This window comes from Pyxicephalus adspersus, chromosome 4 (genome assembly GCF_032062135.1).
Source record: "Pyxicephalus adspersus chromosome 4, UCB_Pads_2.0, whole genome shotgun sequence".
NCBI lineage: Eukaryota > Metazoa > Chordata > Amphibia > Anura > Pyxicephalidae > Pyxicephalus > Pyxicephalus adspersus.
Genome location: NC_092861.1, coordinates 142,926,132 through 142,941,897, shown reverse-complemented (window position 1 = coordinate 142,941,897; position 15,766 = coordinate 142,926,132). Strand labels below are relative to the sequence as shown.

The window sequence follows — 15,766 nt, the reverse complement described above, 5'->3', positions numbered from 1 at the left end:
AGCTTAAATGATCTGTGCAATCACACATTTAAATCTGCTAAAAAAGGAAGCAGAAAACAAAAATTTGCTAAAGTGCCACAAGAAGGAGCATTTCTGCACGCATACTTGTTACCTGGCGAGAGGTGGGTGGGCATGGGCAGGTAAGCAAGATATACATTCATATTGGGATCTAGGTAGAGAGGAAAGAAAAGCGGCTTTTTATGGCAAACTTGTTTTGTTAAAAAATATTTAAAACCCTTATTCTAAACAATATAAGCAAGAAAAATAATATACAAAACATACATTCAAGATGACACTTGGGGGTGATCAAATTTGTACATAGGGTATAGATATTGGACTTTGTACATATTCTTGAAGACCAATACGACCAGACCTTACAATCCTGGTAAATTATTCTCTCATACCGACGCGTTTCGCCCAAATGAGCTTTCTCAGGGGATTGGGGGACCTTAGAAAATATAATATTAGATTATATAAGCAAACTGTTTGTATATATTTATATATATTTTTTTAACAAAACAATTTTGCCGTAAAAAGCCGCTTTTCTTTTCTGTCTAGTTTACCTAACTGGCTTGACAACTACTACAGTAGGAATTTAAGCACTCTCCTGTGGGATACATTCTTTTCCTTTTACATATTGGGTACATTGCCTTATGATGAAGTATTGGTAGAACAAAATGCGTTGAGATGCTGTCATGCTCTTTTGAATTGTCTGGGTTGTGAATAAATCACTTGCTGAATATGGTGACTTCTTGTTTATATTTTTTAATTAATTGGGACAAAGCAAGATCTGAGAAGCTGGTGGCAGTAACTGTGTTGTCTGGGTTTCTCTAAAGGCAACAGGGTTGTGTATGGCCATTGACAGGTAGTAGGTGGGGTATTGTATTGTTGGTGGTAAAAATCAATACTCAGAGTTGGACAGTCATGGGCAGGTAGCAGTTGGAACAAAAAAAGCATTAGTGTTGAAATTTGTTTGGGAGAGTTGGATGACCATGGGGCTTGTAATAGATGGAACAGTGTGGCATTTATTTTTGGAAATCATCGGAGAGAGTTGGATGGCCATGGGCTTGTAATGGATGGAACAGTGTAGCATTTATCTTTTGTAAATCATCGGGGAGCGTTGGATATCCATGGACTGGTAGTGGACAGAGTGGCGTATTAATGTTGGAAATCATTTGGGAGAGTTGGTGGGCATTAGCAAACAGTAGGTGCATGGTGGAAGACTTTCCAAAAGATGAGTGTCTGTGGTCAATTATGTGCATTCATTAAAGAGCATTGGTGAGGTCAGGTTGGATGAGAAGATCTAGCATTCCCATTCATCACAAAGGTTGAGGTCAAGGCTCTGTGCAAGCCTCCATACCAAACTCCTTGAACCATTTCTTTATGGTGCTGGCTTGGTACAAGGCCCACGCCATGAGCAATTGTCTAAAAATCCCATTGTATTCTGTAGTAATAAAGTACTTTACCGCCATTTTTTTTTGTTTTTTTTTATTTGGATGCAGAGATGAGGAACCAGACCCCTTTTGGATTTTTATTGCTGTCTGTGTCTCTAATAACAAAGATTTCCTTTTTTATGCTGACCAAAGTCCAGCATTTTCAGCTGTCACATAAAATATAAATAAAGCAGAAGTCTTTCAGCGGGGACATTGCACAGATAGAAACTGTCTTAAGTTGATTTACCTCTACCTAGAAATTTCCTGTTATGTCTACAGGAGAGGAAATTAAGTAAAATCTCTCCAATGGCACACAGATGGGCAAAAACAAAAGCCAGACAGGAATTTATACCCTGTCCAAAAAAAGTACATAATTTTCCAGTTTTAGTATAGAAAGACGAAAGAGAGGTGTGCTTTGGATACTTTACCTGGACTAAAATATTTCAAGTTGAACTACACCTGTAAGGGAAAAAAATAATAGTCCAAGGCATGACGTGCATTGCCTGACCAAAAAAGACAAACATACTACAGGTAGTCCCTGGGTACATATGAGATAGGGACTGTAGGTTTGTTCTTAATTTGAATTTGCATGTAAGTAAGAACAGGTACATTATTTTAATAAATGCAATTAGGACAGATGTTTGCCTCAACATATAAATTAGGCAGTGTGGTGTAAGTTACTGTATAAAAACCCCACTGTGCGTTAATCACAAACAAAGCAAAAAAAAATACTTCGTGGAGACATTCATTAACTTCTGGAACAAGCTGTGCTTTGATATGCAAAAAGAAAGAACTGCAGAGCTTGTCTTGGTCAATAAAGAGTTACAAGGGGTTCTGCAAGTCATGCAACCCCCCCCCCCCACACACACATAAAGCCTCCATGGTGCACACAAGCGAGCAGGGAAGCCCTGTTCTTATCTAGGAATCGTCCGTATGTAGGATGTCCAACTACCAGATCAGCTCAGCCCTTAAGATCACCCACAACCTCAGCTGTGTTTAGCAAAAGATTTCTTCAGCAAGTCATGCGAACCACTTCCTTCCCCCATCAAGCCTCTGTCCTGCACACGAGCAAGCAAGGAAGCCCTGTTCGTATGTAGGAGTCGTCCGAATGGTGGATGTCCTTAACCCGGGGACTACCTATAATATTTTATTGAACCACCTTTGGCTTTGATTACAGTGTGCATTCACCATAGTTGTCATTACGATAAGATTACACAATGTCATAACATTTATTTCCATCCAGAGTTTGATTTATTTTTCACCAAGATCTTGTATTGGGATGGGAGAGTCGGAGTGCTGTATAAAGTCTTCTCCAGCTCATCCAAGGGGTTCTCAATGGGGTGAAGGTTCCGGACTTTGTGGTGGCCAGTCCATGAGTGAAAATGATGCCTCATGTTCCCTCTTCTACAATTTGAGCCCAATGTATCCTGGCATTGTCATCTTGGAAAATGATTATGCCATCAAGAAAGAAAAAAAAATCTATTGCTCTAAAAACCTGATCATCATAATCGGGGATTCAGCTGACCTCGTTTTTTGGGCACATAACTTTGCTGAACCTAGACCTGACCAACTGAAACAACCCCAGATCATACACTGCCCCCACAGCTTTGGGGACTTTTTTTAATTTTGGCCAGGCAGTGTATAATTTATGTGGAATGTGAACATCCTGTGGGCTTTATTTGACGTAGTTGTGTACTGTAAATTGCTGGAAGACATTATATAACATGGAGCTGTGGACAAGGAAGCAGCTGTCAAACTTCAGGTGACTTCTGAAACAAAAACCCTTTTGGACTTGGTAAGGTCTGGGGTTTCATTGATTAAATAAAAAAAGCAAGCAGCGATTACTTTCAAATTTTTACACAATTTTATTATGTAATTATATTATCAATTATATTATTATATTATTTTTTTTTTAATCTTTCATTAGTCGAGGTTGTCTTTTAGTAACCATAAAATAGGTGGTGCTTTTCAGTTTGTTATTTTAGCTCAGTTTAGTTTTGAGGATTCCGTGCCACACGTTGTACATCGGTTGTTGAGCATGCAATTACCAGGCAGGCGTTGCTCGGTGTAGGGACAGACACAGAGCTGACATCCCTTCCCCCAGCATGAAAGCTGTAATGAAAGTTCATTAGAAGCCTTGCGCCTACACATCCCGGATGACAAGCTGCTGCGTGTCTGGATGGCGTTCAAACAATCTGTGTGAATTGACCGCTCGGCATAAATGACATGGTTTTCCAGTGTCAGTCAGTGATATACGACTAATACCGTGCCCTATGTATGAAATATTAAAAGGTAACTCCAATCAGAGTGAGCCTACCCTTGGGACCACAGATTTCTGTGCTGCTGGGGGGGGGGGTCGCTGTCCTTTTGCTGCCATGAAAATCCCATGCAATAATGCGAAAATAAATGCGAAAGAGGGAGAAAAAAGGAAACGTAACATTTATTGTCTTAGAATTTGCACTTCAACACCTGCTTCACTTGCTCGTCTTTGCAACAAACTAGCATCCATGCAGTCAACTTCCATGATATTTGGAATATTAAACAGCCATCAGGAAAGACCAATTTACTTTTATTAAATGGTGGAAACCTAGTGGGGCACCCATTGCTACTCCATAAACTAAAACATTGCTGTTTATACAGTGCTCATTCATTTTATTGGCACTGGAAATGATTAATTGCGATCGTTTCTATTAATAATTGCTCGTTTTTATATGTGCGTAACCTAGCGTCCATTCATGTATCATGGCGCAAACAGTGCTTTGGAGAGGAGAGAGCGCAGATATAAATGTGACAGTCAGCCATATTCTTTTCTTTTTCCTATTTGTAAAGCAATGATTCCAGTGAAATAATCATTTTTAATAATAATTTGCAAATTCACTTTCTTTAAATTAGCGATAGCTGAATAGAAGCCATGCTGTACAATAGAACCAGATGACTATATCCTCTCCCGGCTGTCTTTTCTGCAGAAATGCCGGCTATGCACTTTATATTGTTGGCAATAGAGAGAAATGCCCATTAATCTAGAACACTAGACAGGATATTTGACAGTTTGCATTCCTTGGCCTGCTGCTAAAGTTAATCTGGCTCTGGAGGGAATTGTGCCAGATAACTTTCCTAGCAACACAATTTGATGTTTTCGGTCATAGATTTTCCCGAAACTAACCCAACGCAAGTTTCTAGGCAAATAAACAAATGCCCCATTGTGTATTAAGATAAAATGCATTTTTAAAGACTGCTGGAATAAATGGCTGACTTCTATCTTTATATTATCTTCTAATGATTCCAAATAGTTGGTTGCACAACGTTAATCACTCTGAGAGTGGGAGGATATGAATGTATCCAGGTCAGACTCTGTTGCATTGCAAATGTTTGCATGCAGTGGGAACTAGAGGAGGTAGGTAGGCAGCTTATCTTGGTGATGGGAGGGGTTGGCATTGGGGAACTTTATAATACTATGGCAAATATTCTTACTCTAATTAGGCAGGTGTTACAGGAAGTAATTGGTCGAATCCAGCCCCAATCTTTTAACCCCTGAGGAGCCATTAAAATAACTTTCAGATCTCAAGGATCCCTTGAGATAACAACTTCAACAGTGGTCAGTGTTGAAAAATGTTCCCTATAATATTGCTGGTGGAAGGCATGGTAACCTTAGTGGTTGTCAAAATGCACCTCTTACATATAGTTGAAATGAATATCGGTGTCATGCGGCTGGTTAAAAAGTGGTTTTGAATTGTACAGGTACCATCAGGTCAGTCAGCAACAGCTTAAGGAACCATTCAAGCTCCAAAGGAACCCTGGTTAAAAATGTCTGGTCCAAGGCATTGGAGATAGGCTTCAAAGAATGGTTGGATACTGTTGATAGTGTATAAGAGATGGTCATGTATTGCGGACAGGTGGTCGAAGACAGGGGACAGGCTGTGGGAAGTGGTTGAGATGGCAAATGGGCTTTGGGAAATGGTGCGTGCCCACATAAGGAGGGTAAGGGAAGGTTTGCAGGGCCCACAAGCTGGTGAAAGATGCTGAACAGTCCATGACAGATAGTAAGTAATGGTTTATGGGCTGCAGTAGGTTCTTGGAACTAAAATATACAATTTCTTGCATTAGTAGAGTCATGATTGGTTATCTTTGAAGGAACCCTGTTGGGGGAAGGCTTCAGAGAATGGTAGTAAACTGTAAATATGTTATATGGGATGGCCAGGGACTGTGGACTAATGACAGGAGATGGTCAGGGACTGGTAAATGAAGGTGTTCAAAGACTGGGAATAGGCTGTGGGAAGTGGTAAGAGATGTCAAAGAAGACTTCAGAGGTTGTGATGGTCAACAAAGGGTTGGAGAGTGCATATGCCATTGTGGATGGTAAATGATGGCTCGTGAATTGCTGGAGCTTGTTTGACATAGCTCCAACTGAATGATCCAATTGTTATTCTGTGTATCATGAATACATTGTTATTAAATAAAATGCATTTCTGATCTCCTTCAGCCTACTGATAATCACACCCTGACTGTATGCCTGATTGTGTTAATAGTAACAGCAGTGGACCATGTCTGTGTCATGTGTAGAAACCACCACTAATAGTATCCAACATAATCCAATGTGACAAGGCAGAAGCACAACTGATAGACTGGTTGTTGCCACCCTCTAACAAGTAGAGTCTTAAGGCCATTCCTGCAGGGTTTGAAAATATTACCTTTTCCTAAATACATGTTTAACTTTTCCCTATCATACGCAAACCTACAATTTTGAATTCCACTCTAAAGGGCAAGTCTGGGAAATTTAGTATATTTTACAGTGAGCTGGTAATCCACTCTTGTCTACTCAATTTACTTATTATTAACCTATTATTATGATGCCGAATCTTCTAATATTCAATTGTTTCCGTGCACACAGATGCCAATCTTGACCTTGTTCTCTTCTTTTTTCTAGACCCATTACTTTGGTCTGTCGTTTGTCACGAAGTCCCAACACATGCGATGGGTGGAGCTGGAGAAACCGTTGAAGAAGCAGCTGGAAAAGTTCTCGGTGGAACCCGTGCTATACTTCGGCGTCATGTTCTATGTGCCAAATATTTCTTGCCTAAATCAGAGTGTCACAAGGTAAGTGAGATCTCCGGAAGATCTTACAGCATACTTATCAGTTGTAGAGGAAAACCAAGACATACCATGTATGTCGATTTAGTTTAGGATTGTCCACAGATGTTTTGGATAGATTAACAAATGCATGTCTATTAATCGCCCGCCACTGCCCAATCCTGATGCCCAACCTAGATCACAACAACCTAACCAGATTTAAAGCTGGACTGTCCAACTTTAGTTTTTGAGGACCAGGCTCTGCTCAAAAAAAAGGTATGGTTTACAGCCCAGAATTTGTCATGTAAATGAGCAGATTGCTGGATGTAGAAGGAAGCCTACAATGGACAGAATGGTTGGCTCCAGTCACCAGGGGCCATATACAGGCCTCAATCCCCATACAGAAAATTACCACCCACCTACAGCTTCTTCCCACCCAGCCTAAAAAAATATCTTGGGGGAACACTGATTTATATTGTCTAAGTAAAAGAGGAATGTGTACTCCTATTTAAATATTGGTAGGGTTTGTGATGTTTTCCAGATCGGTTTAGTATTCTGTTGTAAAAACTTTGCCACTATGCAGGAGCTTCCTGTTTGTAAGGTCTAATGTCCTCTTGCATTTGTGGGCAGTGAAGAAATGTCTCCTGTGGTTATTAACAAACAGGATTTAAATAACGCCAACATATTACGCAGCGCTGTACATTTAAAAGTGGTTTTCGAATACCAGACAGATACAGTGACACAGGAGGAGCAGAGGACTCTGCCCCGAAGAGCTTACAATCTAGGAGGTGGGGAAAGAATCAGTGAGTGAGTGCTATTTAAAATGATCAGAAAGTAGGAGCAAGTCGATTAAGATGAGGAAGACTATTCCAGAGAGTTGGAGCAGCTCTAGAAAAGTCTTGGAGACGTGCGTGTGACGAGGTTATGAGTGAGGAAGTCATTAGTAGGTCAATGGAGGAGCGGAAAGAGCGGCTAGGGGGGTATTTTTTTTTTTACAGGGTCAGAAAGGTAGGTAGGACAAGAACTGTGGGAGGGATTTGAAGGCAAAGCACAGGAGCTTGGATTTGATTCTGGTGAAATGGAAGCCAATAAAGAGAGCTACAAAGCGAGGGGAAGGATGGATGAGTCTGGCTGCAGCATTCATAATAGATTGTAGAGGAGAGAGTCGGATTAGTGGAATACCAGGGAGGAGAAGGTTACAGTAGTCCAGATGATTTATGATAGGAGCGTGTACAAGGAGTTTGGTGATCTCTGGGGACAGGTAGGGGCAGATTTTGGAGATTGTGGTTGGCGGCCGGTGGAGAAATGTCCCCTGGGGTTGGCTGCCCGGTGGAGAAATGTCCCCTGGGGTTGGCGGCCATGGAGAAATCTCCCCTGGGGTTGGCGGCCGGTGGAAAAATGTCCCCTTGGGTTGGTGGCTGGTATAGAAATGTCCCCTTATATTAAATGTCTGTATGAATTGCCCTTTTGCATTACTTGGTATAGTAGCTGGGAGATCATTCTGTCACTGCTCAAGGGAGTCCTTAGCCGTCTGAAGGAACCCAAGAGTTCTGCAGAACTGTGGTTGAATAGGATAGATTGATGCAAGCATTGTTAGTGAATAGGGGTCTTTACAAGCAATTTGGAAGAGCTTATCATTGTGTTCCTGCAATTCCCACTGAATCCATGCAAATCAATTCTAGCCCAAGCAGCAGTGGCTCCTTACATGCTGTGAACTGCAGATTAGTTCTGATGAAATTATAGGTTGTGATGAGGGAATGCCTTGTGCTGCTGATGTGCTGTTCCTTTCCCTGTAATTTGTTCTAATGAATGCAGAGGTTGGAAGGCAGAAAGTTAGCTTCAGGTTGGAGCTTGCCGTCTCTTACGAGCGTGCTTCTACTGGCCTCTCCTCGCATTGTTCACGTGGAAGGTTTATTTTTTGACAAATAGTGGCCTTTTAGGGTGAAAAAAAGCTCTCCGTCCTGCTCTGCAAAGGCAAACAGAAGAATTCCAGCCTGAGTGCTGGAGATAGTCTTTGTTTATTCTGGAATACAAGTAGACGGCTGTAGAAATGGCAGAATCGCCAAGAAGCATGTTATAAAATGCCTGCATGCCTTGGCAAGGCTCGGCTGAGGAAGCCAAAGACAAGAATGGAGAATGCGGTGCTGAAATTAACTTGTGGAAGGAACAGACAGAAGTGGATTACTAATAAAGCATATTCAAACCTAAAAACAAAACAAAAATAGAATATATTGCTGCAGTTCAGTCCTTAGTTGTGCTGATTGCGTTTGTTTTCTTTTTTCAAACTTTTTTACAAAACCAAAAAAACAGAAATGCTGTGTCATTGTCACTTGTGAGCTAAGAAGAAAGCGGATTTCTTTTCATCATCATCAATCCATGTAATAGAGATGAACATAGGCAGACATTGTGCAGCCCGTGCAACAACCATGGCTCCCCCCATATATTCTCTGTGAGTGTAGAAATGAAGGGACAGGAATTGCATTTGCAGGATCACAAGTGTGAAATAAAACTAATGCAGCCACTATGTCTAAGAATTGGTAATCTACAAGTATTAGATTTGTTTTGGCGTTTAGATATGCTTAACCCTCTTGCTACCATAACTAATAAACCGACATTAACATTTATACTTCTATCTGAGCGCTACAAGGGATTTTAAAGCCCCTCAATGGTTTTTAGTTTTGCATTATGGTACCACCTTATCCCCACCATGTGGTCCTCATGGTGGGTGTCGGGCTAGGGCAGTGGCAGGAGATCCATTTGCTGATCTTTCCTGTGATCCCTTTTTTTCTGCCCACTCAAAATAAAAATGCATTGAACGTTTTATTTGAGTAATTCAGAATTATTCATAAATTTAGAAAACTTTTGGCTTCTTTTGCTTCTTCCTTTCCCAGCCGGAGCACTGCTATACTGGGAAAATTAGAAGATTGAAAACAAATTCAGATGCCTGCATTGCTTTAAAAGAAAACGTTATCTAGGTTTCGGCTTGCTGTGGGCCCCAAGAGCTTACCTTGCATGAAAAAGGAAAACCCCAGGCTCCTCTCAAAGAGGATATCAGGTCTCTCTTAATGAACTTGGACAGTACACAGGACACCCACCTTGGTTTTCCACCACTAGTGGTGCTTGGCATGGACTTTTGCCACCAAGCACACTTGACTTGGACAAATACTACCCCAATGGTCACCACGTGGAAATGACCCATTAAGCCAAGGCACCTACTATCTTCCATCCTTCTGTGTTACCACTACCTGGCCTGATTCTGTATTTCCTCCAATCCATCCTCTGCCAGTTTTCTGAACTGTGAAATAATTAATTTAGAATGCTGTAACTCTCACCAGCCTCCCCTTTAATGCCTGCATTCCCGGTTGCTCCCACGGAAATTGTGCAAAACGCGCCAGCCTGTATCGGATTCCTCGCATGTTTCTTGTAGTCTTGGTGGTTAAAGTCGATATTTCTTATTTAACGCTTCATTAACCGTAAAATGTTTCTGATAAACAACCTGCCAACCTTTCTGCAAGACTGAGTTCGGGGTTAATCATGAAGCTTCAGTTTAAAAGCAATTTCCCATCACATTATAAAAAAAAAAAAAAAATCCTGGTTTGGGGAAAATAAAAAGACAATTCATTGGAATTCTATTTTTTGTTTTAATTTGGGGATAAGGAAATTAGTACTCTGTGCTCAACCCAGACTTTTTTTAAGCTGGATGGGAAGAAGCTGTAGGAAGGTGAAAGCTCCTGTATTGTGACCCAGGTAATCAATAACCATCCAAAAACAAAGTCGGGTTAGGGGAATACCGGAGAGAAGGATGTTACAGTAGTCCAGATGAGTTATCATAAGAGCGTGTACAAGGAGTTTGGTGATCTCTGGGGACAGGTAGGGGCAGATTTTGGAGATGGTGGTTGGCGGTTGGTGGAGAAATATCCCCTTGGGTTGGCAGCCGTTTGGGAAATGTCCCCTTGGGTTGGCGGTCGGTGGAGAAATGTCCCCTGGGGTGGGTAAAAGGGGGCCGAGGAGAACACTGCGTAATCTGCTTGTAATAATAAATGAATAGTTACAGAGCTGCCTTAAATTCCTATTAGTGTTTTTTTTTTCCCATTTTTACCAAGCCAGAGTTTCACTTCAATGTTGTTATTGTTGCACAGAGCCGTTCTTTTCCTAAAGCAATTGAAGTGACAGATTTTCACCAAAACTTGTTCTGTTCTCAAAATAGAAATCACATGAAGCTTCAAAAGATGTTTTGCTTGTTCATATCCCTACTATAAACCCTCTGTCTCATGTTATCAGAATATCAGAGCACAAAGAACTGCTGACTTTTTGTATGTCTTAGAAATTGTTGATGGGTTACATTGCTGCAGTTCTCCGACCTTCTTATTTTGCAGTTTCATTTCTTCCCCGACAGCTTGGGTGTTAATATTAATAAACAGTATTTAAAAAACGCCAACATATTATGCAGAGCTGTACATTAAATAGGGGTTGCAAGTAACCGATTCAGACCGTTCCCCTAAAAGTGAATTTGAGACCCCTATTGCAATTTAAAGGGACCCTGTCTCCTAAACTATTAGTACAAAAAACACACCCTTACCAAGAAGATTTATAGCAACAAAAATTGCAGCAAGCTATGGATATTTCACATTAACTATCTCAATTATTATATTAATAGTAATTCACAATGTGAGAGGTTTTAGTGATCTCTTTCAGTGATCTGATATTAAATCCACTCTGTTCGAGGGTAAGAAAAAGTCCAGAAACCGTTTCCTGTGAAAAAAATGCACGTTTTATTGTTTGTCTATTGACCAAAAGAAGTGTGTCCAAAAGGAGAATCAATATTAATTTGTTTTTTGTTGCCAAGCCGATTTGAACAATATATGTAGAAAGAGCAAAAAGTGTCTTTTTATGGCAAGCTTGATACTGTTAAAACAAAGATGTTTTATTCTAGGTAATTTTTGTAAAGAAAATTAAACATTCAATATAAATTGACTATTTTAAATAGATATATTCCTTCTGCGTGTTCTACAATATCAAACATTTATGAATAAATGCCACATCCCATTATGTTAAAGATGAAAAAGAAAACTTTTCTAAATAAAAACAGGGACTTTAGTGGCATACAAATAAGTTACTGAGAACAAAGCAAAACAATAACATCTTTAATTCAATCCATATACAAAAAAGAAAAGCGAGGCCAGTTTGCAGAAAGTTCCATGCACCGATCCTATCCCACACATCAGGGTATGTATAATAGCAGAATCCCCACTGGATGCTGTGGTTTCTCTACATTTGTAGTGATTAGGGGGTCAGCAGGTGAAACCAGTGGGGGATTTGCTATTTGAGCAGCTCCAGGCTTCGTAAAATGAGCACTACAAATTTCTTCAATTTTCTAAACTTACCGGTAAGGGGTTTTCTATAATAATGCCCCCTCCTGATATGTTTTTTTTTTTAATCCTAAAGAAGTTGAGGACAATAGAAAACTGTAAGCAACATAGATAATGTGATAAATCAGATGTATAGCGGGGAGGTTTTTAGGTGCAGCTTGTATTTTGTTTGAGGTTCATCGGAACCATTAAAATTTTTTTGGATTTCACTGGGAAGAAACTTTATAAAGGCATAAGGTGTTGCATATCCTTTGAGCAATGTTAGGGTTACAATAGGCAATATTACGCCAGCTGAATGAGGTTGCCTGTAATTCCTTGTGAATCTGTAATTTAACAAGAAGAGTGCGGTATGTTACCATCGGCAGTTTGTCATAAATCAACATTACTGTAGCATATCTAAACCACAGAGGAGCAACTGTAGAACAAACTGCTGAAAAATGTGGCACTGGTCATGAGGGTGAGGTCTAGTGTAAATGTCAGATTACGTTCTTCCTATTCAACATGTAACCCTGTGGGCCTGATTTATGAAAGCTCGCCAAGACTGGAGAGGATAGACTATCATAGGAGAAGTTGCCAATTTATTTTAAGAAATCCAGTCCATGTTTGTTGGATCATCCAAGTTCTTCAATGATAGTCAAACTTCTCCAGCCTTGGAGAGCTTTAATAAATCAGGCTATGTATTGTAGTGAACCCACCTGTATCCTCAGACTCTGAACACTGATAACATAACTCTTGTCCCGCAGGTACCAGTATTACCTCCAGTTAAAAAAGAATGTCCACAACGAACAAGTGCGCTGTACTGTGGAGCAGTACATCCGGCTAGCTGCTCTGGCCATTCAAGGTAATTCTTTCTCTTATCATTGTTGATGATAAAAACGAATTAGATCAGGCTTTTTTTTTTATTCGTTGGAGATCTTATTGGAGGGTTCTCACCACTGAAATTCCCATTTCTGTTCCTGCCTACCTTGAAGTCTTGGTCCTCCTCCTCCATCGTTACAGGTCTCGGCAATGGCACAGGGGTCAAAGACCATACTGAATGGCAGGACACACTGGTGCCTAGCTGCAGCCCTAGAGAAAGAAGAGAGATATAGGAGTCTCAATTTCTTAAGAAGTTTATAGTTTTCACTTGTGTTCAGTGCCAAAGTCCACTGATGGGCTCCACTGATGGGCTCCACTGGTGGGCTCCACTGGTGGGCTCCACTGGTGGGCTCCACTGGTGGGCTCCACTGGTGGGCTCCAATGGTGGGCTCCACTGATGGGCTCCAATGGTGGGCTCCACTGATGGTTTTCTGGTGCCAATGACTCATGTGCTGGCCCTGGACTCTAAAAATTAAAGATCTCACTGAAAATATTCCCAGGAGGGATACTATAAATCTTCTTTAAACCAAACTACCAGCTTTGATTGGGCCACCCTATCATGAAGGAAATATGTTCGCTGCCAATGCTGCCTTCTAAAATTTCCAGTTGCCTGATCCTGTCTGGGTTTTGAATTTGAGTCGACCTTGAACAAATGCTAAATAATAGCCACATAAAAAGTCAGAAATCTTCACCTTTGGATCTGGTCTGGAGTAGACACGGGACATTCTAGAAATCAAAATGACAGCCGGGCAACTACCATGACCAGGAGAGGTCAACAAGAACATCCATATCACTATAATAAGACTTGCCAGTCTTCGGCTACAAATGATCCCAGGGTCTCCAAGACCTACTCTAACATGCACAACCATATGGAAAAGTAAGACTACAACTGTTGGTGTCTTAGAAGAACAACTTACTATATTCTGAATCAGATTGATATCATTATCTCCTAGGAAAGCTCTGCTAGAATGGTGGTGGTTAATGTGTTGTTTTTATCCCTCTGAAAATGCATACAAGTAGTCCCCTAGTTAAGGACATCTGATATACGAACAGGCTTCCCTGCTAACTTGTGTGCAGGATGGAGGCTTGATGGGGGGAGCGGTTTGCATGACTTACAGAAGAAATCTTTTGCTAAACACAGCTGAGGATGTGGGTGATCCTAGAGGGGTGAGCTCCTTCTGCAGCCTCTTCTAACTCTTTAATGACCAAGTCAAACTCTGCAGTTGCTTCTTTATGCATATCAAAGCACAGCTTGCTCCAGAAATTAATGAATGTCTAGGCTGCACAATTTATTTTTTTTTGCTTTGTTTATGATTAGCTCACAGTGAGGATTTTATACAGTAACTGACACCACACTGCCTAATAATATGTTGAGACAAACATCTGTCCTAATTGTATTTATTAAAACAATGTACCTGTTCCGATTTACATACAAATTCAACTTAAGAACAAACCCACAGTCCCTATCTCATATGTAACCCCGGGGACTACCTGTACCAACGATCTTGGCTGAAACATACCATTTATTTTATTTCACTTTGTTTTTAACGATTTGGCAGCAATTGGTTTGGGGATAAGGAATGAGAATCCAAATTAAAAAAAAAAATAAATCTGTTAAAAGACCAATTGCAAATTTCCTTTTTTCTGAAATTTTCTTGAAATGCATTCATTTAATCAGGAGGAATGATCCATAAATGTTGTTGCTGTTTCCCGATTAAGATTTGTAATAGCAATTACTAAGGTTTCCAATGGCGGTCATGTTAGAGCAATCATGGGCAGACGACGACCCCACAAACCACCCAGAGAACTCTTTATACCTTCATGTCTGTTACGGCTAATACGACATGGCAGCTCACTGGCAGCTGAAGTGTTAGCAGGTCCCCACCCGTATTCTATTATTCTGTCTGATATTCTACATACCACTAACACTGCAGCTTTTCATTTGCAAATGTTTTTACGTTTTGTAATGAATGGGGATGTGTTCTGTCTTGCAGTGGAGTTTAAAGATTGCAATCTGTTTGATAGACAAGACTTCCAAAGAGTGTACATGCTGTTTCCTGTGGTAAGTTTTCATATTACATAGTGCTAATGCTAATTTAGAATTTATCTATAGCCAATTTGTGTTTTTTTTCTTTTTGCATATATTAGGGAAGTTTTAGAAGTCTTGACACCTAAACTACAGCTCCAGGCTGACATACCCATGCAGTTGAATGCTTGTTTTGCTGGGGATTTTGCAGGATTAGGTACATATAATTTATTCCTTGCTTTCCTGGCAGCTGGCACTCTCCAACATCCTCAGCCCTGGGCTGGCTCTCGTCATTTCCCCATACAATGCTGCTGCTACTTCATCACACTTGATGTCTGAGGATTGTGACCGGTCAACCCCGACCAATGGTCCCACAAAACGGGAAAACCCGGCTATAAAAATTACTTATCCAATTACTTATCCAGGCAGTGCAAAGAAATCCCAATGCATGGATATACTAAGAGCAGCCTGGTCTTTACCCTGTTCTTACAGCCCTGAACACTAAAATAAAAGTAGGGATTCGTTAAAACCACTGTCCTTGTTTCCCTTCCCTTCCAACCCCGTAAAATTTTTTTTGGCAATGTTACACTTAAGCAATTCATGTTGTTACCAAAGATGACGTCTAAAGCTCAGTGGCCCATCCAACCATGCAAATGTAAAACTAATGCAGATTGGGTTTATATATAATTTTTTCTTTTTATGATTAGGACAAAAATCTATTTTATGTCTGGATTATATAGATAGATATACTGGCAGCAATGCAAGCCTCTTTTTTCCAATTTCCCAGGCTTTCTGTAGATCCTTTGTTATATAAAGCTGGCTGTTAACAGTGCCTAATTGCTCAAGCTGAAACTTACGCATGTCTGTAAAGTCAGAATTGTCTCTGTCTTTTGAAGATCTGTAGTTCTTTTGGGAATCCATTGTGTGTACTATGTATGTATAAAGCAAAGAGTATGTATGGTATCATTTTATATATATATATATATATATATATATATATATATATATATAAT

General features: G+C 40.3%; 1 protein-coding gene across 1 annotated transcript in view; it reads left to right on the top strand.

Moving 5' to 3' along the window:
* PTPN14 (protein tyrosine phosphatase non-receptor type 14) overlaps positions 1-15,766 on the top strand; it is a 67,957-nt gene that overhangs the window by 24,340 nt on the left and 27,851 nt on the right. Inside the window, 3 exon segments of the mRNA XM_072409861.1 lie at positions 6,358-6,527; positions 12,613-12,710; positions 14,722-14,789. Of these exon segments, the coding sequence (XP_072265962.1) occupies positions 6,358-6,527; positions 12,613-12,710; positions 14,722-14,789 (336 nt within the window).